This window comes from Neopelma chrysocephalum, unplaced genomic scaffold (assembly GCF_003984885.1).
Source record: "Neopelma chrysocephalum unplaced genomic scaffold, ASM398488v2 Primary Assembly neopelma1_80b, whole genome shotgun sequence".
Taxonomy (NCBI): domain Eukaryota; kingdom Metazoa; phylum Chordata; class Aves; order Passeriformes; family Pipridae; genus Neopelma; species Neopelma chrysocephalum.
In genome coordinates, this window is record NW_020897742.1 from 12,222,366 (window position 1) to 12,245,853 (window position 23,488).

The 23,488-nt window shown below is 38.8% G+C and overlaps 1 protein-coding gene across 11 annotated transcripts in view; it reads left to right on the top strand.

The window, feature by feature from the left end:
* The window catches only part of DLGAP2 (DLG associated protein 2), a 402,991-nt gene extending 388,937 nt beyond the window's left edge, over nt 1–14,054 (top strand). For 9 of the 11 annotated variants that reach the window (XM_027690134.1, XM_027690136.1, XM_027690135.1 and 6 more), the window contains 3 exons: nt 4,123–4,275; nt 5,097–5,114; nt 6,591–6,837. In XM_027690134.1, the coding sequence (XP_027545935.1) occupies nt 4,123–4,275; nt 5,097–5,114; nt 6,591–6,809 (390 nt within the window). In that variant the 3' untranslated portion in view covers nt 6,810–6,837. Of the gene's footprint in view, nt 1–4,122; nt 4,276–5,096; nt 5,115–6,590 lie in introns of all 11 variants that reach the window. The other 2 variants (XM_027690133.1, XM_027690144.1) reach the window with 2 other exon arrangements.
* Nucleotides 14,055–23,488: the final 9,434 nt, after the last annotated feature.

Consider the following 23,488-nt stretch of genomic DNA (forward strand, 5'->3'; position numbering starts at 1 on the left):
TTCAAAAACAACAACAGTAGCATTCTGAAACGTTATTTTCATGTCCCACATTTTGTCTTATTGCTCCCCTTCTTTAAACTTTATCCTTAAGTATGGTGCTAGTACATTTTTTTCAAAGCAAATATGTAATTCCAGTAATTTCAGTCTGATTAGATTTTGTCTTTTCTCTTTTTGCTGTCTTTATTAAAGAAAAGAAAATGAAAAGGGAACTAATGCAAGTTTTCTGAGACATAATATTATGGCTTATTTTTGTAAAACCCTAATATAGCAACAATATTTCAGGTAAGAAAGGGGAAAATTTTCACATTACAGTAAGTGGAGAATAGTAAAATAGAATAGTGGAGAATACATGATCCAGCCTTCTACCTACCTGAAAACAGGACTGATCTTGGAAATGAGATATACATAATGTTCATTAAATTGGGTTGCATAATTTGCATTGCCAATTATATATAAGATGTCCTGGGGCTAAAGGAACAGATGCAGTATATTACTTATGAGAGTTACTGCTATTGTTCTTGAAGTTCATTAGAGACTAATTCAGTTCTAAATGTTATCTTCATTAATATGACAGCAGCCATCAGTGATACAAACATTGCGGCAAGATGATACTAATCAATAGAAGAATGTAATTCTTCTAGCTACGGTTGGTGGTAGAACACCTTTCTTTGAGAACACTCAAATATCAAGTGTAACTTTCTCCTTTTGACTGTCCCCACACCTCGTATATTGAAAGAGCTGAATTCTATTGCGTGCATGACAGCAGACATGACCTATACGTCTAGTTGGATACTTTTCTTTGCGTGTTGGCATTTGCCACGTAACTTTTAAGGCAGAACATCCATTCTGCAAAGACCTACTTGCTACTTTCCATGCATAAAGTTAAACATTGAGAATTCCTGAAACTGAAATAAAATATTACTGAGAAAGTCGTGCCAAAAAGTCATACCTTCTGATAGAAAATAATATGATATATGGTCCACATTAGGAAAGAATCCAATTATGTACTTCAAAGATTCTGTCAAAACAAGAATTTTAATAGCTGTTACAGAATGACAGAGGAAACATACAAAGTCAGGCAAGCAGATGACCATGTCTGTATTATCAAATACATCATGTGTGCTCTCTATCTAATAATTTGTTTCATATAAAAAGGAGGAAATCATCACTGTCTAAAAGTTTCGCACTGCAAATTTAAAAATGCCCCCCATTACCTGATTAAGCTATGCAAACTAAGATTTGGAGAGCATAACCTCCACTCCACTTCATTTATCTTCAAGTGGGCCCAGCACTTGTGCTGAGAGCATTACTGTGATAGCAAATGCAATTCCTGCTCAGCACGGCTGTCAGCTATTTGGAAGTGAGAACAATTCATTACTGCAAAAGCAATAGGAGCACAAGGAGAAATCTGCAGCTTTGCAGACAGCATGACCAGAAAGCTGGCAAGATTTTACATCTCTCCATCTTATTTGGATAATAAACCTTTGAACTCCATAACAGCAACTTTATCCCACTCTGGAGATTTACACTCTGAATATTCTTCAGTTTCATTAAACCAGTAATGGGCTCTGCAGAAAACAGCAACTGCAAGACTGGACTTTAGGTCATTCATGTTTGGAGGCTTTTCTTCCTATGCCCAATGATAGAGTTTGTTGCTAAATAGTCACTTAGTGTATACCCACAGCAGGCTTTCCATATGCTCCTAAGGCAGCATCTCGGTGCCCCACGGGAATGCTGCCAGCCAGTGTGTTCCTTTTCTTGAAAACATCCAACACATACAGGGCTGCCACACAGTGGTTCCTATGACAGTGTTCAGCATCTATAAGCATAAATGTAGGACAAAGAACAACAGCATTTAATTCTGCCAATTCAAAAGGCGGCAATGGTTTAAGAAGAGAAATATACTTACTCAAACTGAAATTTAACCAGGAAACTCACCTGTCTCCTGTGGACTTTTCTAAAGGGTCATGGGAACTTTAAGGGGCATATTTGATTACGCTCTTGGTTAAGACCTCTTATCAAAGACCCTAATTTAAGGTAAATTTACAAAAACTTAAGCTTCGATGAAGTTTTTTTTACAAATCTGGCTGGCTATCTGCTACATGTATACTGTTCCCACTAATTACTTGGAAAAAATCCTATTACTGATTAATAACTACTCCCTTCTAGATTATTCACATTAGTTCTTGTAACTCCCAGTTTTTTTACCTTGAAGTGTCCTCCTGCATACTCTCTAGTTAGCACAGATCCTGCTCACCTAGTGAGATCCTTGCTCAATATGTCATGGTTGCAGACAAAAACAGAGCAGCTCAAGCACCAGCTAGGTACTGGTTGCTTGCTTTAGGCTTCATTCAGAAGGAGGGCTGCAAAGCTGAATTCCAAGTACAATACAAATTAATGAGCAGCTTCTGAGAAGAAGCAGGTTTAAGCCAATCTTTTCAAAACTTAGTTAGCTGTAATAAAATTCATTTGTCCCAGCATTTATTTGTGAACTGTGGATCTGTATGAAGCAGGAGGCAGCCCTCTTGTGTCCAGACCACACATGGCACAGCCCTCTGCAAGAGCCGTGCTGGAGGCCATGGTCTTAGCAAATACCATGAGCAGAGTGGGGAGCACAGAGGTACAGAACAGCAATTAGCTTTGATTCAGAAGGCAGTGGCCTTGCAATGGGCCACATCATTTTCTGGCTGTTTGTAGGAAACTGGGGAGAGGGACTGAGGAGACCAGGCTGGAGAGAACAGATTGCAAGATAAGATATACTGCTGTGGGACCATCCTGACAAATTTCACGCAAAGAGTTGGTTCCTAAAGCCTGAGATATTGACCTCTGTAGAGTAACTAACACCACTGACATAAATTTTAAACCATTTTGTAATAAATCGGGATCTACCCAATGAAGTAGTTTTCAGTAAACACTTATCTGGAGTTGCAACCTTTCCCAGAAGTCTGGTATAATCTATATGGTCAGTTCTGTTAAATCCCTGAAGCTGCCTATGAAAAGGAGACTTTCTTCTAGTGAAGAAGACTTCTAAGTTGTTCTTTGCCCAGATTCCAAAAGAGGTCTAGGTATGGGTAACACTATATGTTGTATTTAATATCTAAAATGCCTTTCTCCACTAGATTTGTAAAAGGTGGGGCACAGAGCCTTGCATCAGCAATAACAACAGTGATACTAACACAGTAAACTAGTCATTACAGCTTTTGCCCAGGAATGGGGAGATCCAGAGTCCCTTTGGCCTGGTTTTGATTCCATCTTTTCAGCTCCATTCTTTAGACCATCTTAATGGTTTCTTCCTGCTCTGGAAGGAAAAGGGCATCTCTCCTCTCTCTTCACAGACATATTTACCAATTAAACCCTATCTCATTAAACCGACAAAGCTATCTTCTTGAACTAGTACCAATGTTCAGAAAGCATAGGGTTAAAAGTCTGCATACCACCTTGTATTGCAATTTTTATCCAGCATCGACAGCAGCTTAATAATCAAATAGAGGGTCATCTTGCTAATTGTTATGACCAATGTTTGCTCCATTAAGTCTTGTGCACACAGAGCTGCTTAATTGCAGTACCTGGTGGCAATGCCTTCCCAGTTCCTTTGTGTGATTCAGCTCCCTGGAGAACAAAATCCTACCATCCCCATCAAAATTTCATACCTCGTGTATACATTTGAAAATGCAAGCGAATGTAAACATTGAGTTCAGCATAAGCTGACAAGTCTTTGTGGTATTGTTTTGTCTTCTAATCAGCTATCGTGAATGCAATTTTTAAACAGAAAGACTTCAAGCTGCCTGGAATACAAACCACATTCCCCTTCCCTTTAATAATCAGCAGGCAGAGTCTGTCAGCTTGTTCCTTTTTAGAAATGCAGGTCAGCACAGCATATGGTGTAAGGAACTTCCCATGCCACAATTTCAAGAAGGCTTGCATGTGACATCCAGCTCATTCATGTTTGGGTTGTGTAGGAGGCACAACTTTTCCAGTCACGGCTCCCAGCTGTAAAGCGCAAAGGGCCTTAGCACTGAGCAGCACTGCAGAAATGTAATCTGGCACGATGCCTTTCCTGCCTCAATGCACACTCTGTAAAGCCTCCTGATCTATTCATATTCTCTCCTTTGCTCCTGACAGGACCCGAGTGCCATGCCGAGACCAACTTCCCAGGACCTAGCAGGTTTCTGGGACTTACTGCAGCTCTCAATTGAAGACGTCAGCATGAAGTTTGATGAACTGCACCAGTTGAAACTCAATGAATGGAAAATAATAGAATCACCTGAAAGGAAGGTAAGCAGACCATTTACTCCCCATTTGTAGTCCTGCAGTCTCCTTGTGTTAAATACAATAATGAAACATGATAGGCTTCTAACCCTGGGAAGCATTTAATTGGCATGGCCCAATTTTTACATGGAAACTTCCATCAGATGTGAGGGGATTTGTCTTTTTAACAATGTTGAGCTGAATTGTATAAGAAATAAAATGGGGTTTGCTAAGTTAGTTCACTCCATAACACTTTTGTTCAAAATATTTTGATTCACATTCTAAAGGCTAGAACTGAAATATGTTCTTATTAATTCAGACTGAAGACAATAGCCCAAGAATTCAAACAAAGTAAACTTGACACTCTGCTACATTTGGGGCAGTCCAGACCCAAGCACTTCAGTGTTTAACCCTGCCTGCATGACACAACTGATACTAGAACAGAAATGAGATGTAAGCATATGACAAAACATGGTGCAGGTCATATTAAAGCTCAGCCCACAAAACTTTGGGGGACAAAGAGTGCTACTGGCAAACTGCCCACATTTCTGCCTCGCAACTCCACCATCTGGGAGATGCCCCACCGTGATGCTTACAAAGCAAAGGTGGCAAACTGCCCATTGAAGCAGCGTAATTCTGAAACTGCCTTTCCCCTCTCTAGAGCTCCGTCCCTTACCCTGATTACCTCGCTATCCTTGCTGATTATTGTATCAGTCAGATGAAAACAGCATTTGGTTTGAGTCAGTACTGTTGGCCTCAGGTGAATACTTGTTTGGTTTGGAAGGAATTAGGAGGCATTTTGACAACTTTTTCATTTCTTCATGCTCCTCTTGGATTTTAATTTTCAGCCAACGGGTTGGTGGATGGTGAGTTTGCAACTCTTGCTTACTAGTGACAACTGGAAGTAAGAAATTATTGTAGTGACAGCAACAGTGATGTTCCTAAGGAAATAACTAAAAGTGGAAAAAACCAAAAGATGGAACGAGAGGAATGGAGCCCTTATGTTCCTGGTTGAAAACAGGAAATAGAGAAAATAAAGACTGGAAGAGCTGGCTGTCATGGGAAATAGCATCTTAGGCTGCTGCACTGTTCCTGTTTAATATAGAATTATGTTTTTAAATGACCTTAGTTATTTAGTCTTGGCTATTGCATTTTGGTAGTAGATTCAGAATTTTTTTTTTTTTAAAGACCAAACAATGAAGAGTCTGTAAACCATAGGTGTATCAGTTCAATTTTCGTATTATTTGAATCCTGCTGTGCATCAAATTAACTGTGTTCTCCATAAGGAACAGCCCATACTCTGTACTATTACCATTACTTTAAGAAATTATACAGCAAAAAGATCAATCACAATAACCATAAATAAACGTGGGAAGTTGTGGATTCTCCATCTTTGGGGCTATGTAGTCCAGTATTAAATATGACATTAAAAACCTGTTTTAACTTCGAAGTTGTGTCTAATTTCAAATGGGCTTTGAATAAGGATTGTATGAAATCACCTCCAGACGTCCATCTCTTCTAATCTAAACTACTGTACAATTCCTTGATTCTACAGTATCTTTTTAAGGCCCTCATATGATATTTCACAGTCTCTAAATTGAGTAAAATATCCATTTCATACTTCAAAATAATTCTTGATTTAACTCCTGCAGAGAAATTTACAGATACTTTGGTAACAAAATCTACTGACTTTCACTTCATAATTTGATAATTCTTCAGAATAATTTTCTTTAAAATGGTCTAGGCTGACAAGCAGAATAATTGGCCCTATGTTCTCTCTCTAGTTGGAGCTTGAATGTTTCCATTTAGCAATTCATGGAGGAAACTAAACTAATAGACATGTACACACAGCTGCTATCTCATATCCAGCTGAGACTAAACTCAGTATGATTAATTTCATCAAAAATCCTGTCCTGCTAATCTTAGAGAGTCTTTTCACTTGATCAGACTGCACAGATGCGCTGAATTCTTATTGGAGAGCCAGTGTGTGTTTCTGTTTATAATGAGTGTAATAATGTGTCAGCTAAAATTAAACAAATCCATATGAAAGTGAGGTATGCAGATTGCATGTGCCGATACCTGCAAGGACAGTACAAGGAAGCGCAGTCCTTTTTCAGGCACAGGACCGCAGAATGTGTAATGGTTGTCAAAAGGGGTTTTGTCAGTGTCCCTAGTGTGGATAGCTGTTCATGTAATCCATTAGTCAGCTGATGGGCAAGCACAAATTGAGCATGCTTGATGTATGTAATCGGTATTTTGCATTTTATGTCTTCGATGTGCATGCTCTGCTGACAAGTACTTTCTGCATGCAGCTCACCCTTGGTTTTAATGCCCTATTGCAGGAAGAAAGAAAGATTCCTCCTCCTGTACCAAAGAAGCCCCCAAAAGGAAAATTCCCTATCACAAGAGAAAAATCTCTGGACCTACCCGACAGACAGCGACAAGAAGCTAGAAGACGGCTGATGGCTGCGAAGCGAGCAGCCTCTTTCCGGCAGAATTCAGCCACAGAACGTGCAGACAGCATCGAGATCTATATCCCAGAGGCTCAAACACGGCTTTAAAGACAGAATGCTGCAGAGTTCCTTTTTTAAACAAAATGCTTGTACAGTTTGTCACTTACCTGGTAATTTTTGTCTCATTCTCTCCACTAAATATGCCCTTGCTGTTGTGTTCTTTGTGCCATAAGCACAGTGGAATGCTTTTGATTTCCTCAGAATTTGCTGAGCTCACTGCAAGAATGACTTCTTTTTGTATTGTCTGACTTACAATCAGCTACAATGGATAGGGCTTGTCAAGACCTGACTTATCCAATATATTCTCAGAGGACAACAAGAAACACCTCTTGAGATGGAACCCAGCTTACTTTTTTGTTATTTATATTTTTATAAAATGTGTGATAATTAGGGATAAGAATTACAAACTATAAATGGGTGCATCTCACCATTCACTAGAGGCATTAGCTAATCCAAGTAGAAGGTGCTACAAATGTAAAGAGCAGGAAAGAAAGAACCCATTTATCTCTTTGACCTCCAGTTTCTTTTCCTAGAACCCAGCTAACATATTTACCCATGTGCTCTGCCACTCTTTTCATCTTTGTTACTGCAAAATAACATTAGGCGTCTCATCTCATGTCAAGTTTCTGGAGACGAACAGGGATACCCAGCCACTAAAACTCCAAAGTTCATCAGAAACCAAGAAGCATACAAGTCTGGTGGTGGTGGGAATGTCCACTAAGAAACATTTGCTGTTAGCAGCATAATGACACTCTGAAACCTGAGCAAAATTGTAATGCAAGAGGACTTGAGTGATGGGTGAAAGAAAAACAGAAGCCTTAAAAAGTTAGATCTTCTGTAGTAAGATGTGTAAAGAAAAAGTTATACTTGCTCCTTTGGAACACTCATTGCATTTTAAACAGTTCTTTTACATGTTAACATTTATTTTATAAACCTTCTCTCTTTCATTTCAAGAGCCGTGCTACATGTACTATTTAAAACTCTCAAATTGTTATAACAATTGAGTTTCCAGGGTATCCTTGAGAACAGAAAATCTTGCTTGTTTAAAATGCCAGTTGTGATGTTGTAAACAGTTTAAGAAATATGAATGTGAGTGGTAAGTATATATAAGTTTAAATGGTTATGTTAAGGTAAAGGTGAACTGTGGTTTACAGTTGTATTTTTTTTTTAGAACTATTTTTCTATGCAGTATCATTTATGGCAAGAATAAATTTCTTGCTTGCTTCAGACATAGAAAAAAAACATTACTCAAGAGATAAGCGATTTCCAGCCAGGAAATATTAGGAAAATAATATATTTTCAAGCCTCACATTGTCAGGAGAGAAGTGGTAACTTCCACAGTCAAGAGGCTTTAATTTAAAACAAATTAAGACAGAATTATTCCACTTCACCTACCTTCCAGAGGCAACTGAGCAATCCAGCACTTAGAAGTCTTCAGGTGAAGACGCAATAAGATGAGTAACCTGCAGCCCCCAGTTCCAAGGTTTGAATCCTACTGAACACAACTTTAGGTCAAAACAGTGTGAACCCAGTGAGACAAACAGCCCCAGCTACCGCATTCCCTGTTTACCTGCTTTAACAAATGCAATGCATTTAGCCATAGGCAGAACAACTATTTAATTATACTTGAGCACTTTGGTTCTTCACCTGATGAGCACTTTAAATACAAATCCCACACACCCTGCAGCCTGATGGATGACTGAAAACATGAAGTATTGTAGGTTATGCAGATCTGACATTGCTTCAAATCTGTTTTCTTTTGTTTGCATTTTTTCTTTTTCCTTCTCTTTTTCCTACAGTGTATGTTATTAAGCATGACTTCTGTCTTTGGAGCACAGATGATAAAGCATGCTTGGCTTCAAGATACGAATATTTAGAGATGAAGTTTTGAGAAGTTTCTTTGAGAAGAAACCCCTGTAAATTGAGCCTGATATCTGGTTTATACTTTACCAAATAGCCTTAAATTATATTTGGAAGCAAAAACCAAGACGAATGTATATCCTTCAAGAATGCAAAAAAAAAAAAAAAAAAAGAAAAAAAAGAATAAATCCCTGAAATATTCTTCTATACATGAAAATATTATATTTCCCTTCCCTTGCATTTTCAAGGCATTTTCTATTACGGAAAGAGCTGAATCCTAGGTAGTGTAAAATATTGATGCTACTTCCTATAGTTGTACTATTTTAAAAACAAAAGTACATGCAGACACTGGCATCTTTAGTCTTGAAAACTAGTATCTTAAAGTGGAGCTGCTAATTGGAAATATCCACACAAAACCAAAGTCAGTGTCTTTCCTAGACTGAAGAAATTTAAAAGAGAAACACACACACCTGTACAAACATATATATGTATGACAGCTGATATGTTTTATCTAATTTTCCTGTACACTTGGAGGAGAAATCACACTTGCCTTACTCGCTTGAACCCTCCCACATGCAGCAACAGGTCATGCGATTAAGACAAGCTGTACCTGGTCCTGCTAGCAATCAGACTTTATGAAGATAAATTGTAAACCCAAGAGATTGCAGATAAGCTGAGATCCCAGCTGGCCTAATGATGCAGACTTGGAGCAGTCTGTGTTTTACATTTCCCATGCCTTTATGAGAAAATGTTCAATGGAATATTTAGAAATCTATCATTGCTGTTTGTTAGACTTTGGTCAGAAAAAAATAATTAAAAAAAACCCCAACAAACCAACAAAAAAACCCAACAAAAAACAGCAACCAGAAAGAATCAAAAGTAAACTAGATGCCTACTGAAAAATCTGATAATATGTTATCTGTGCACATTACATTTTGAAGTGCAATATATTAACTTATTGTTGTTGTAAAATTATATTATTTAAGGCAAATAAGCCATTTCTATTTACGTATTGTACATCTGGTTAGTTTAGAAAAATAACATTATGCTTATCATACTTGTGTTGCAAATAAATCAAAGTCAGATTGCTTCACTATATGACATGAGAAACACTGCATGTAGCATCATAATAAACATTTAACCAGAACGATTATAATCTGATCCCACATCATAAAAGTAAAATTCAGTTACAAAAACAACATAGGAGGAACATAAATAAACAGAAAGATAGGAACTGGAATACTTTCTGCTTTGAGTTCATGGTGTAGACCCACACAGAACAGCTGGATACAGCAAAATAGTCTAGTGTTTAATTAAATATTAATTGGACTAATATTTATTTTAACCCATTAAAATTATAGAATGTCCCTGTTCATTTAATCATTGCCTGTAAAACACAAGTATAATAAACAAAATTCAGAAAATTTAAATAAAGAAAAAGTCCTGACTGGTAAAATTGTTGATATTTGCCATACTTATTTTTGCTTTGTATATTTTTTTAGATTTTAAATTCTTTGTAATTTGGTGAAGTACATTATGAAGTATTTTATTATTTTATGTCAACCTGATTAGAATGGCCTTTGGCAGAATGCAAAGACTAAAAATGTTGTACAGTTTAATGCCAAAAAATGATATTTTAATTCATACTTAAACCTTGACACTATGTTAGATTTGAGATCAATCAGGAAGGAATTAAAGTGTGCATAGGAAAGTGTGTGGATTTCATATATATGGATAGATAGACATAAGATACATTTCATATAATGGAAATTATTTGTTTTAAAATAACCCCATGTCCTGCTGTATCAGTAAATTAGTACTCTACTTCTTCAGCACTCCATCTAGTATAAAGTGAAGGACTGTTTGGTCATTGGGAGGTTTTGCTAGGAAAAGGAGTAACTGCTACATGATGGTGCCACACATGATGTGCCCTACGTGACCCGCAGCCTCCTCGTGCCCTGCGGGAGTGGTGCCCTCGAGAGGCTCCTGGTCCCATGGCACCTCAGGCAACACTGCCACTGTCCCAGGCCCTCTCCATGCAGGTCCACCCTGGCCCCCTCTCCCAGAGCAGCGTGCCTCCAGATCAGCCCAGCTCAGCCTTTTGCATTCAAAACCTTGAGCCTGCCCTGTCCAGTCGGTGGGTTTGATGTCCTCCTCAGCATTTCAGCAATGGCACTGGGGGCAAGGGGCACACTGGGGGCTCACCCATCAAGGGTTGGTTTGTGCTTTCAATTTCATCTCTGAACCTGGTTTGGCAGCTCCAAGTGTCAAGCTGTGAAACAGAAACCTCAGCATTAGAGACTTAATTGTGAAGCAATGTTACTCCCATTACTGTTCCTAGAGCATCTTACGATGTAGGGATAACACCCACAAACTGCATTTGAGGTGAGGGATATCAGCACGTGTCTAGAGAGGTGCTTCCTGGTGTATGACAGGTTGACACCCACATTTATACAGTGCCTTTCATCCAGAAGGATCTCCAAGCACTTTATTAGCCAACACACAAACTCCAGGTTGGGCTGCAGCTGAGGCAGGTCACCCAGCATGGCGGGATGCTGAGGGCTCTCCCACCTGTTCCCATGATGCTGGGGAGTTCCCTTCCACAGCACCCTTCCAGCACCTGGGAGGACCCTCACAATCTGAGCCTGTGCTGAAGAAGCAAAGACTAGCTGAACTGAGAGGAAGACCTGAGCAAAGCAGAGATGAGGGCAATGCTCATACCATCTCTCCAGAGAGCAGGAAGGGAGTGATGAGCACCAAATTAACCTTCCAGAACAACCACTGCTTTTCCATTCCTGATGATGGCAGTGAGGTCCCTGCAGTGGAGGAGCTCCCTGGGAGGAGACCTCTGGTCCACTCCAGGCTCAGGAGCTGATGGCGCCTGCAGCTGAGCCCTCTTGGTCAGCAATCTTGGCAAGTCTCCCCTCACAAGTGCATTTTCCCCTGCTTTCTTAGCAGGAGAGCAGGAGAGATCCATCTAGGGTACATGCTTCAAAAGCAGCCTTCCCCAAGCACCCTGTTCTCTCCCTGGGTCTGCCCTCCAGCCCAGCTAACATGAGGGATGATGTGGGGCACAGGACTTAGGCATGATAATTGTGCTTTGGTTTGGGCAACTGCTCTGTAATGAGACTCAGCTCTAACCTTAAGGGTTCTTTATATGGCAGAGCAATGGGGACACCTCTTTCTGCATGGACAGGATCAGCAGAGGAGAAACCACCATTTCATACTGCACAGAACAGAAAGAGAACATATACATATGTCCATATATATAAAAAATTTTCATTGCCATGGTCCCAGACAGCTGGACCCAGGAACGTTCCTGTAGATTGTGCCACTTTCTTGCAGCTCATCCTCAACACTGACGGCCATGGCAGGTTCCCTGTCTACTGCAGCCCCATGGCCCATCAGCAACTATTCACCATGTTCAGCTCTAGGGACCATTTTTTGGGAACAGTTATTTTATGGCATACTCATATGCACTCACAGAGTCCTGTCAGGAATTAAGCCCTCTGTATTCATAGAAATTGCTTAATTTATCTCTGAAATGCAGCTACCTCAATGGTGTAATATTGTAGCTGTTTAACTACATAATAGGCTGTTCAGGACAGCAAGTATAAAACCAAAATTGAGATGGAACATTGCCCAAAAGAAAATTTGGCCAGCATATTTAGGCTGATTCAGCTCCTCTTGATGAAATAAAATTCTAAGAGCTGCAAGAGGCCATGGCATTCATAACTGAATGTCTTTTCCAACATAAATGATTCTATGATTTTATATCAAAAAAATGTATTCCAGATCTCTTCTCATTAAATGCATAACACATTTCTTAAAAGATGATTGCAGAAGAAGACTTCATGTTCACAGATCCACCTTTCCACACTCAGCTTTTCTCCCATTATCCTTCATTACTGAAAGAGAACTGAACTTTTGAAGTCAGATCATAGATAAGGTAAATTAGTAGGTCTACACGGCTTGCTTTTTGACTGAGCAAACACAGAACAGTTTTCATCAGTTGGCAGTTTAATTCTATATTTTATTAAGGCCAAATTGTTATTTTTCTAAGTTGGTTTTGTTGGACAGGATTTTTTACTTCTCTAGGTACAAAGCCACAAATATTTTCACCTAAGCTTAAATGAGGGGGAGGCTTCTTTGGATATATGGTCATTATTTACCAACACAGCCCGTTAATGAGGAATTTTCTTCTCCTTCCTTTGCCATTCTTTCATTGAACGCAGTATTTCCCATTCCTAAAGCTCAACTGTCATACAAATTTCTTGTTTGTGAGATGGATTATTGCAGAGCTTAGGGCTAAGTTCTGTTCCCAGTAGTATTAGAATCGAAGCTAAGAAACTGAAATCCGAAAGAAATGTCAGATCTGAATCAGTATAATTCAGATCAATATCTGACTCAGCAAGACCTGCTGAGGTAGGAAGGACTCATCAGTTGAGTTAGTGGGTGCATCATTACTTTTTACAATCTCGTTCTTCGTTTCACGTAGATCGCAATCAAGCAGAGGGTTCAGTAGTAGGTTCAAGTGTCTGCAGGCAGTCCTCACAAAGAAATGCTAGCTTTGTTTATAATTACCCATGGAATCCACATGCTCATATCCATGCTTTGATTTACCCCTTTGGAGGTTTCGTAGTATGGCCATCTTCTGTTCAAAGGGCTCAGCATGTATGTAATGTTTAGTTCAATTTATATATTAATTTCCTGACTGAAGAAAATTCCCTTTCTAGTAGCCTGGCTTATATACTCTAGAACTGTTCTTTCCTGAAGAAAAGCCACTATGGCTGTGCAGGACTTTCTGTACAGAGACAAAACTCATACTTTCATTTACCATGTGACATGCCAAAATAATCAAGTGTGGCCTAAGGACTAAATTAAATGCCTCCTATAGAATTTCAAGGAATGTTAGAACCAGGAAACTAGCTGTTTAGTTATCATTAAAAGTATATATAAATATATATAAATATATATATACATAAGAAATCGTATCAACAAAGAGGATGAACTGAGTGCCAAATATTCACCATCTGTATAAAGCTACACTTCACTAGAATTAAACTATTTTATGTAATTCTCTTTCTCATGCTTTTATGGTTCTTTTGATAAATTCTATTTAGTAGCATGCAGGATACCTAAATTGAATGTACAGTATGTTGTTTCATTGCTACAATAATTTCTCGCTTCTCAGTAATATCTTCTTTACCAGAATGTTATTTGTTACTTTGAAGACATATTTGAAAATTGTTTTATTATTGAGTTATTCTTTTTTCATGGTTCTCTACTCACCTCCAGCTGATTGTAAGAAAATGTGCTTCACTATTTTGCCCCATGGCTCTTTTATGAAGCTGCCTCTTTCAATTGGTTTATGTATTGTTTATGTTCATCTCCTGTAAATAATTCTGCAATTAAATTTTTTGAGAAAAAATAGAGTACACTCTTTATTACATTTTAAATTTTGCATTAGTTAAAATACAACATTTCCAATCAGACAATTTGTAGACAACACTAAATTATTACTCTACACTTGTAGCCTTTGGAGTGTGAGGAAATTAATATTTTTTAAAATAATTTTTATAGGATTTTAGCTGAATTCAAAGGAAGACGCATAAAATCTGAAGGAAATGGCAAATAACAGAATCAGCTATGCAATGCTATTGGTGTGTTTTGATTTATAGTCATCAGTACTATAGGTATAGAATATCTTGTACTGCTTTTGAATCAGACCATTGTGTGTCATTAACAGAAAGAATAATAGTCTCTTTTGCTTCTAAAACACCCAAAACTTAATTATTTGTAAGCAGTCATTAGTGGGCAGAAGTAACTGAATGGATTTGTTTTGACAAGGTGAATCCTGGAGCATCTCTCTGGGTGTTTTTACTGTTTGCAACAGAATAGCCAAAAGAACTTCTATTCTCCTTCATTTTTTTCAGCTCCTTCCAGGGCAGACAAGTCTCCTTCTGGGAATGGCTTTAGCAACTCAGCAGAAAATTTGATCAATACTTTGCCACATTTCTTGATTAGGAAAAAGTCATGGTAGGCATGAAACAAAGATGTGTGGAGTCTTTAAATCTAAACAAAGGAGGTACCAGAAATACTATGACAAATATGAATTTGTTTGGCATACAAAAGAGCTTAGCTACTTGAATCATTAGATTTTTACTGCTTATTTATTATATATACTATTGTAACACTTATAAGCTCTAGCTCTGGACCAAGATAACATTGTACATTTACAAAATGAATATATTTCCCTTAACACAAAGAGTTTACAACCCAACCAATAGATAAGAAACAACAGATAGGCAGACACAGGAGACAAACTGATGGAAAAAGTGAGATGCTATTAATTAAAATGAAGAGCAGCATCTCAGCATCCCATCAGTTGTCATTTGTTTTACAGACATCAGAAAAAAAGACGATAATGAAGTGGGTTGGAAGATACTCTCAGGGATGTCTTCCCGTGAAGGGAGTGAATCCAAGAAAGATGTTTGTTTGAAAATTTAACACAGAGATGGTGAATTTTGGCATCCTGAGTCAACTGGAGGTGGAAGCTGACATCTTCTTATTTAATGAATGATGCTAGGTTTGGAAAGGTCTTGGCAGTAAGACCAACAAAATTCAACATTCAGTACTCAGCTGGCTCATTGCTTCTATGAAGGAATTTTCATCTTTAATACCTGTTGTGGAAGGCTTAAAATTTTTCAGCTATACGTCAGCAGTTCTAATGAGAATGAAATTTAGGGTCATTAGAGCAACTTAGTGCTTGTTTTTGTCTGTCTCCTAACACTAGATGTTATGACATAGAACATCACTCATTGCAGTTCTGTACTGTTTTATTAGAACAAAAGTCTTGATCACTTCCAGGCAAAATTTCAATAACCTTTTATTCTCTCTTAGCCTCCATGAGTTTCCTAAAATAGGGTGATCCTTCCTGCAATCTGGAAAGGATCTCAGAACTAACAAGCAAGCTGTTTCTTGTACAACAGCTTCACAGATGGTTGCATGTCAGCCTTAGAATTATAGGCATACCCATATAAATAAGGACAGGCATTGCTGATGAACTAGTAAGGTCAAGTAAAGCTGGAGCATAGATGTGACATATTTTATTTCAATTGCTGAACCAAATAATCAGGTGCAGAATACATGCTCTGGAATTAGCATATTTATTCCAGTTGAAGTGCATGGACACTGACAGTGGGTTTGTGTAAGGCTGTTATTGTTTTAACTGCAGCAGCACAGCTGAAGTGTGAAAATTTTGAAATGTAGACAAGTACCTTACATAACCTATTGCAGTCCTACCACAGTCCCTGGACAGATTCTGCTGTGAATTTTTAAACAAGCAATTTATAAGTAGCTAGGGGATAATACTGTGATAAAAATTGGGCAACAGAGGTTTGCCAACATCCTATCATGACAGTCAATTTAATTTTCTTCTCTAAGAGGATGTTTTTATCTAAAGAATTTGGTAAAAACAGTAAGCTGTGATAGATCTTCACTTTATTAAGGCCTTTGATACAGTTACAGTGTAAAATTTTAATTTAAAACTAGGAAAATATTTTCTAAATAAAATTGTTGTAAAATTAAAACTGATGCAGCTGAAAATGTTATTTTTAATATACATATATCCTTAACCCATTGTGAAATCCAAAGGCCTTTTGAAGTGAGAGAGAAAGGGACAATCTTAGAAAAATCTAACCTGCTCTCAGTACTAGTCAGAAATTTCATTGATAACTTTGATGTTTACTAAAAAATATAATATTCATCAACTTGGGAGTGGTTACAGCTTCCATAGAGGACATGATCAAAATTTACAGTGATCCCAAAAAAACTGGACACACTTTCTATATTCAATGTGGTGTAATTCAGTGAAGAAAAAATGAAAAATGCTATACTGAAAGATGAGATCAAGCTCGGATATGACAGAATATCCCTTTGAGAAAAAGTAAAGCAAAGAAAATGTGGTCTATGGTTGATTACAAGCTAAAGGAGAGTCAACCTGATGCTAAATCAACACATACTTAATCACGTGCTCTTAAGAAAAGGGGAAATCTAATAGTGAATGTATTAGCATATCATTAAATTAGTGTGGCTTAACAGATTATTGTGCTGTGTAATCATCCATGTATATGCAATCCTAAATTGTGGCACACGCACACATTATTGGACTTGACATTGCAAGCCAAGATAAAACAAATTACCCGTAGAAGGAAGAAGGCGTCAGATCTATAAAAATCAAACTTGTGTATCTGAGGTATGGCTCATTCTCCTCCATCCAGGCTGCTCAGTAGAAATCTCCATGGCCACTGTATTTTGCTCTATGTCAAGTGTCTAAGGACTTCCAACAAGCTGAACTACTGCCAAGCCTTGGGTGGAGATGGTGTTTGTCTCTGTCCAAGGTATGAACCACGTCAGGGCTGGGGCACAGGGCAGGATGCTTTTTGTGTGCTTGTCTTCTTGTTTAGGAACCAGACTGTCACGTTTGGGCAGTGGTGGGATTCAGACTCTCCGAATCTTGCTGTCTTCAACTTAGCCACTTCCACCCACGTCCTGTCTGAGATGGCAGAAATTACCCTCTGAATCTCAGACAAACACTCAAACACAAAATGTTAACAAGTGAGAGAGGTAGAAGCATTTCAGAATACCTAAAAGTTACACTGAATGACTGAGTACTGAGTCATGCCACTGAGAAAGTGGCAAGTCAGATGCCGGGGATGTAGGGATGTCTCCTGTATGCTACAGAGAGGTTCTTGTTTCACTCTGTTCAATACTGTTAAGGTTTTGGTTAGAGGATTAAATCCTAATTGAGAGGAATTGAGAAGCAGTGGAGAAAGTTCAGAAGAAAGCAACAAGGATTACAAAATATTAGAGTGACCTAAGTGAACAGAGTTCAGAAAATGAATCAAAAAAAGACTGACTTGTTTCAATACAAAGAAGTTGGTATGAGCTATTAATGAAATTGATTCCCCAGTCCCTGGAAGGAGGTTATTGTCATCATAAGCATAAAAGTCTAGCTTTTGGGGGTTTTTTTGGATAAGGACAGTGAATCCTGGTGAAAAACTATTTAGCTCAAGGACAAGGTAGCAAACATGCCCTATGCAGCCTTGCAGCTGTGTTCTGCATGTCAGCACTCCCTGGAGAGTCACAGGAACCACCATGCAGCATCCTGGCTGCACACATGCTCTGAAGGGGATGTGCCCAGGCCACCACTACTTTCATCTTACTTGACATACAGTCCTATTTATAAGCAACTGACCATTTATAAGTGTAAAAGAGGTATTCACCTGCCAAAGCTGCAAGTGCTGCTCAGTGAGATGTTCCCCAGCTCTTCCCAGAAGGAGAAGCTGACCAGGCAGGTGGATTTGAGAGGACAGTGCCTGGCCGGCCTCAGCATTTGGGGAGGTGAGTGCTCAGGATCACGGCTGAATCTCCACTTCTTCTCTTGTGTGTTATGGGTTTGTCAGCTCACAAAGGAACGAAGCTCGGCTGTTCTTGAATAAAAGGCCTTAATACTAAGTAAGGGAATTGCAGAGAATTGGTGATACTGGCTGAGTCAGCAATGTTCTTTCCTCAGTGTGAGGTTCATATCCCTTCTTATTAGTAGCAGGCATTGGGCTGCTTGAGGTGTTGCAGTTAAGGGAAAAAATCTAAAGGAAGTTTCTGCTTCACATGAGGAGTAATATCACCTCAGCCTTTACCACTGAATGCAAGCCCAGATCCTGACCAGGCATAGACATTATTAACCTGCTCAGATAAAATCTCTTACAAAGTCTTTCTGGTTATTAGGTGGCTTATGTATTCTTTGTGACCCACACTAACTCACCTGCATAGGTGTGAACTATGAAAAACACAGAGGAGCTTGTCAGAAGGGCTGTGCATGAATCATTGCCATACTTGGTTTCCTCCTTGCAACTGAGCCTCATCACATTTGCTGCAGAGCTTGGCACTAATATATTTGAGGAGGACAGGGCTTAGGTCAATGGAATGGAAAATAATGACAAATCAATTTAAATGCAGATCCTGGAGGAGTATATTATAATATACTGCTTCAAACAAATCTTAAAAGGAAATTAGCTTTGGTAAAAATCAAGGATTCAGTGTATTAAAAAGTGACATAAACCCAATCAAATAGAGATGATTAATCAGTTTTGCCAGATATGAAATAAATCGTGAGTGAACAGTAAGGGAAGCAGATGAATGTTATGCTTTGGGGTTTGAATATGTCAAAGTGAATTTTGTAAAATATTTATAAATTTATGAAGCACTGACAAACACCTTAAGAAAAGTTGGTATTTAGAATTTTATGAATGTTTATATTTATATATTTGTATGAGTTTATGTGGCTTTGTATGTGTGTATGTATATATATATACATATGCATATGTGTATATATAATATGTATGTATATATTTATCCATACAGAAATAAAAGAGGAGTAACTGTAAATTTTATATACATTTACTTTTTTTTAAAAGGCCAGAATTCATATTCAGTTTGGTTTGTGCATGTCTGTATCCAGATAAAATCATTTGGTTGTCTGAAAAAGAAGAAGCTGAAAAGAAGTATGAGGAGAATAGGGCTGAGGAAAGGGAAAACCTATAGACCAAAAGAAATGTAAATGCTATATTCTTTATTCTTTGCTTATTAGGAATACATTATTGCTTTAGCTGATTCATAATTTTACTTAACAGTGAAAAAGCATTTTTTAGTTAATTCACAATGCATATCTGTTTCTACAGCCAGATCCCAAATCAAATACACACATGTACATTGTGCCAGAAAGCAAACAGACTCTGCATGAGACAAGCTAATTCAATTTGACACCTTCTAGCCTTAATTAGGACAGGTGGTTGTATTGTTTTCAGACAAACTGGTCTATAACAAATTCAATATCTTTTATTCCTCCACTCAGATTTACTCCGTCCTCCCAAATGTTTCCAAAACACATTTTACTGTTGACTTATTTAATGTAACATGGAAAAAACAAATTTTTCAAGAGCGTCCTCATTTGAAATAATTAGTGAGAAGCTGTAACATTCCATCAGATTTCACATTCTGAACGTACTGACCAAAGAAGCAAAAAAGCATAATACCAGGAAATAAATGTGAATCTCTATCCATTCAGTTAGAAGGGTCATTTAAGGCCACACATGTACCAGCTGTGACAGCACATGTGGAGGGGAGGTTCCCTGTCTGTGATATTTCCCACTTTGCTCATCTCCAAATATCAAAGTAATGTAAGTATAATAAAAATGTTGTTGTAAGTCAGAGGTTACAAAGTTCTCCCTAGAATTTACTGTTTCAGAGGAGAAGGAGGAGAAGAGGGGGTTTGTGCAGAGGAGGACGTGAGGAGCAGACGGCAGCACTTCATGGCCACTTGAAAGACTTGTTGTAGGAAGCCTCTGGGGCACATTTACCATCTGTGATATGTTTCACTTTGATGGCATTTACCCTGTGAGACATAACAGATTGTGCCCCTTGCTTGGCTTCTTTCTGGGATCAAACTTTTCTTTCCTGGAAAACAGACACAATTGCTGGCTTGTGAGCTGCTAAGTATTTGTCTTTATTGTTAAAAATGAAATATCTGTAAATATCTTTTGTGATGATCTGTCACGTTATCTAGTGTCAAATGCTACATTGGGACCATTGACTTCTTTTGGACAAAGATTAATGGTTTCCGGTGAAGCTGATGTTGTATTTTCATCTGTCAAGAAAAAGGTTAGGTGAGTTCAGGAACAGTTTGAGTCAATCCATGAAAGGGGGTAGTTTGCAAGGTAAAATATATGAGGAAAATTGTTCCTGGGGAAGTGGGCGGGAGTTGTCAGGGATGGATAGGAGTGAACAATAGATGCTTTTCACACACAAGATTATTTCCAGTTGCTAAAAATGAAACATGATTATGATCAAAATAGTGTCTATCATGCTGTAATTCTCCTTGCATTAACTTACACTACACCAGGGAGATGTGGATTTCAGAAAACATAAGAGGGGCTGATGGCGCTTTCACCCCCAGCACACCACCATGCTCTCTCTGCTAATGTACCTGTCCTGGTTTCAGCTAGGATAGAGTTAATTTCTTCTCAGTAACTGTTACAGTGCTGTGTTTTAGATTCAGAATGAGAATGGTGTTGATAACACACTAAGTTGTGTTTATCCATTTTTCTTGTCTCATGCTCTGCCAGTGAGGAGGTACACAAATGAAACTGGGAGAGAGCATAGCTGGGACAGGGGAGCCAAACTGACTGAAGGGATATTCCACCCCACAGAATGCCATGCCCAGTATACAAACAGGGTGGAGTTACCCAGAAGTGGGGCCAATTTGGATTCAGGAAGGGGAGTCTGGCATCGGTCAGCAGGCGGTGAGCAATTGCATTGTGCATCACTTGTTTTTCCGTTTTTATTATCACTATTGTTATAATTTACCATTTTACTGTATTTTATTCTATTTTTAATTATTAAAATATTCTTATCTCAATCTACAAGCTTGATTTGGATTCTCCTCCCCATTCCACAGGAGTGGAGGAGAAGAGGGAAGTTAAGCAAGTAGCTGCATGATGCTTAATTTCCAGCAGGGCTTAAACCACAACAGTGGCCCTCTTTCTGAATCTCTCTAAAGGTATAACTGTTATTTCCTTTTGCTCTAAACAAACCCCTACCAGGGTCCTGGGAGTTCCCTCCTTGTCTGTTGCTGGTTAAAATCAAACCCCCTTTAACCCTTCCTGCTTCATTTTACCTTATTCTGGAAGGAATATCAGTGTTTCTTACATTTAGCTAAATAAATCAGTATAACCTGTATAATAAACCAGTATAAATATCAAGAAGGAAATACAGAAACAGATTGAAGGATGCCTTTGAAAGCTGTTTGGAGGGACAGTCTGGGGAGACACTAAATTTTTCAGTTCTTTTTGGCTGTGTCAAATGGGACAGAAGAAGCATTTAGCAGTCCCATTTTGCTAGTCTGAAAAGTGTGAGGAATGAGAGGCATATATCACATCTCCTTCCCAGCCTGCCCTCCTAGATGTCTTTCCAAAGGCAGGCAGCGTGCAGCAGAGTTGCTGCACCCTCATGTTGCACCCTGAGGTGCAGCTGGGCTGGGGGCTGCTGGCACAGGCAAAGCGCAGCTGCTGTGTCCAACAGGCGCAGCCAGCACTTCTGAACACAGCTCTCAGCATTTCAGAAGTTTATACTGCCACCCATTGCTGTATCTGAGCACATTTTCCCCGAAAGTGATAGCAAATTCCTGAACAGACTTCATTCACAGTAACACATTTCCCTTGCTGGAGTCACAGCTCCCCATCACAGCAAACAGATATATTTGGGAATAATGGGCTCTGAAGTGTGTCTGCGTAGGTTAGGGTGGAAATGCTTTCTCAAAGGCAAAGTGTGATCAGACTGTGGAGTCATTGGATCTATTTTCAGTCCCTGCTTCTTCTCAGCCAAGAATACTTTGGCCCCAGGTTTGTCCCTCTGCCACGGGGGTTTTGTTCCAGATGTTGTCAGCACGTTGCAGTAGTGCAGAGGAAAAAATTCAGGTCTTCATAACCTCTGAGGCTGAGCATCCATTGCCTGTCAACAAAATACATTACACCACATAATTAGAAACAACTGCACCTGCAGGGCACGTGCAGCAGGAACTATGGCTCCTGTAAAATATGATGAGAAGGAAACTACATTTGGGACTGTGCTGGTACATCTGAACAATCAGGTTTTGCTGCTGAAATAAAGAAATCTATGTTTTTCTGTAGACAGAGCTTACAAAAAAAAAGGCATCAAACCAATATATCAGCAGTTGGTGTAATAAAAAAGCACCAAATTCAAGAATTTTCTTCAATGGTGTTGATTCACTCTTTTTCAGAGAGTTTGAGGATTTCATGTTGTCATATAGTTCTGCAAATATTTCCTTGCACCATGCTTGTGCTATTCAGAGAACTTTAATTTCATTTCCTCCATTTGGCTTCATCTGATATAACAACTATACACATCAGGCTTGCATCTGTGTTCACAGAGACATGCACATGTGTGTGTAGATAATAAATTCCTTTGCACCAGTGCTTGTCATTAATGCAATTCAATTTCAAATTTTCTGTGCCATCGATCAGGATGTGGTGAAATTATCTGGCAAGGCATTTGTAGGCAAAAGAATTAATTTCTATAAAGTGGGACTAGGAATAAAATGCAATTTGTTTGTATTTAAAAAAAAAAAGTGATACTCGTTTAACCAGCACCGTAGCACTAAGGAACTCCATGGTACGTCTGGAGTAATGCTCAGCTCTGCATGAGCCATGTGTAGAAACCAAAACAGAAGCCATTTGTGCATGGGGAGCTCAAGTTGGAGGGATTTTTGGAGCTTCAAGGAATAGCAACTATTCAGGTCCCAGTACAGGACAGGATGGGAGATCAAGATTTTCCCTCTACTTGTTTCTTCCAGCTTTGTAGAGACTGGGAAGGAACTGATAATAAGGAACTGAGAAGATACTGTTAAATGGAAGCCAGGAAATCTCTCTAGGGATCTTTTATTTTTTCTTGTCTAGTGCCCAGAATGCAAAAAGTTATTGAGGAAGAAATCTAGCTCATACTGAGGAAGGATGGCAGCAAGTCTGTAGAGGAGGAACAAGAGAAGAGCCAGGGATTGGGAAGGGTACGCTTCAGGAAACAAGAAGAAATACATATGAAAAAGGTGCTGAAGGTGGCCAGCTGCTGGGACAGAGAAGGACCTTCTACTCCCCAGCCCAGACTGAATCCAGGCCTACAAAACATAAATGTTTAGACCACTCCTAGTCAATGCCTCTGAAAAAACAGATCATTACTCAGCTACGTCTCAGCTCTCTTTAAGAGACCAGTTCACATGGAAGTCAGTAAAAATT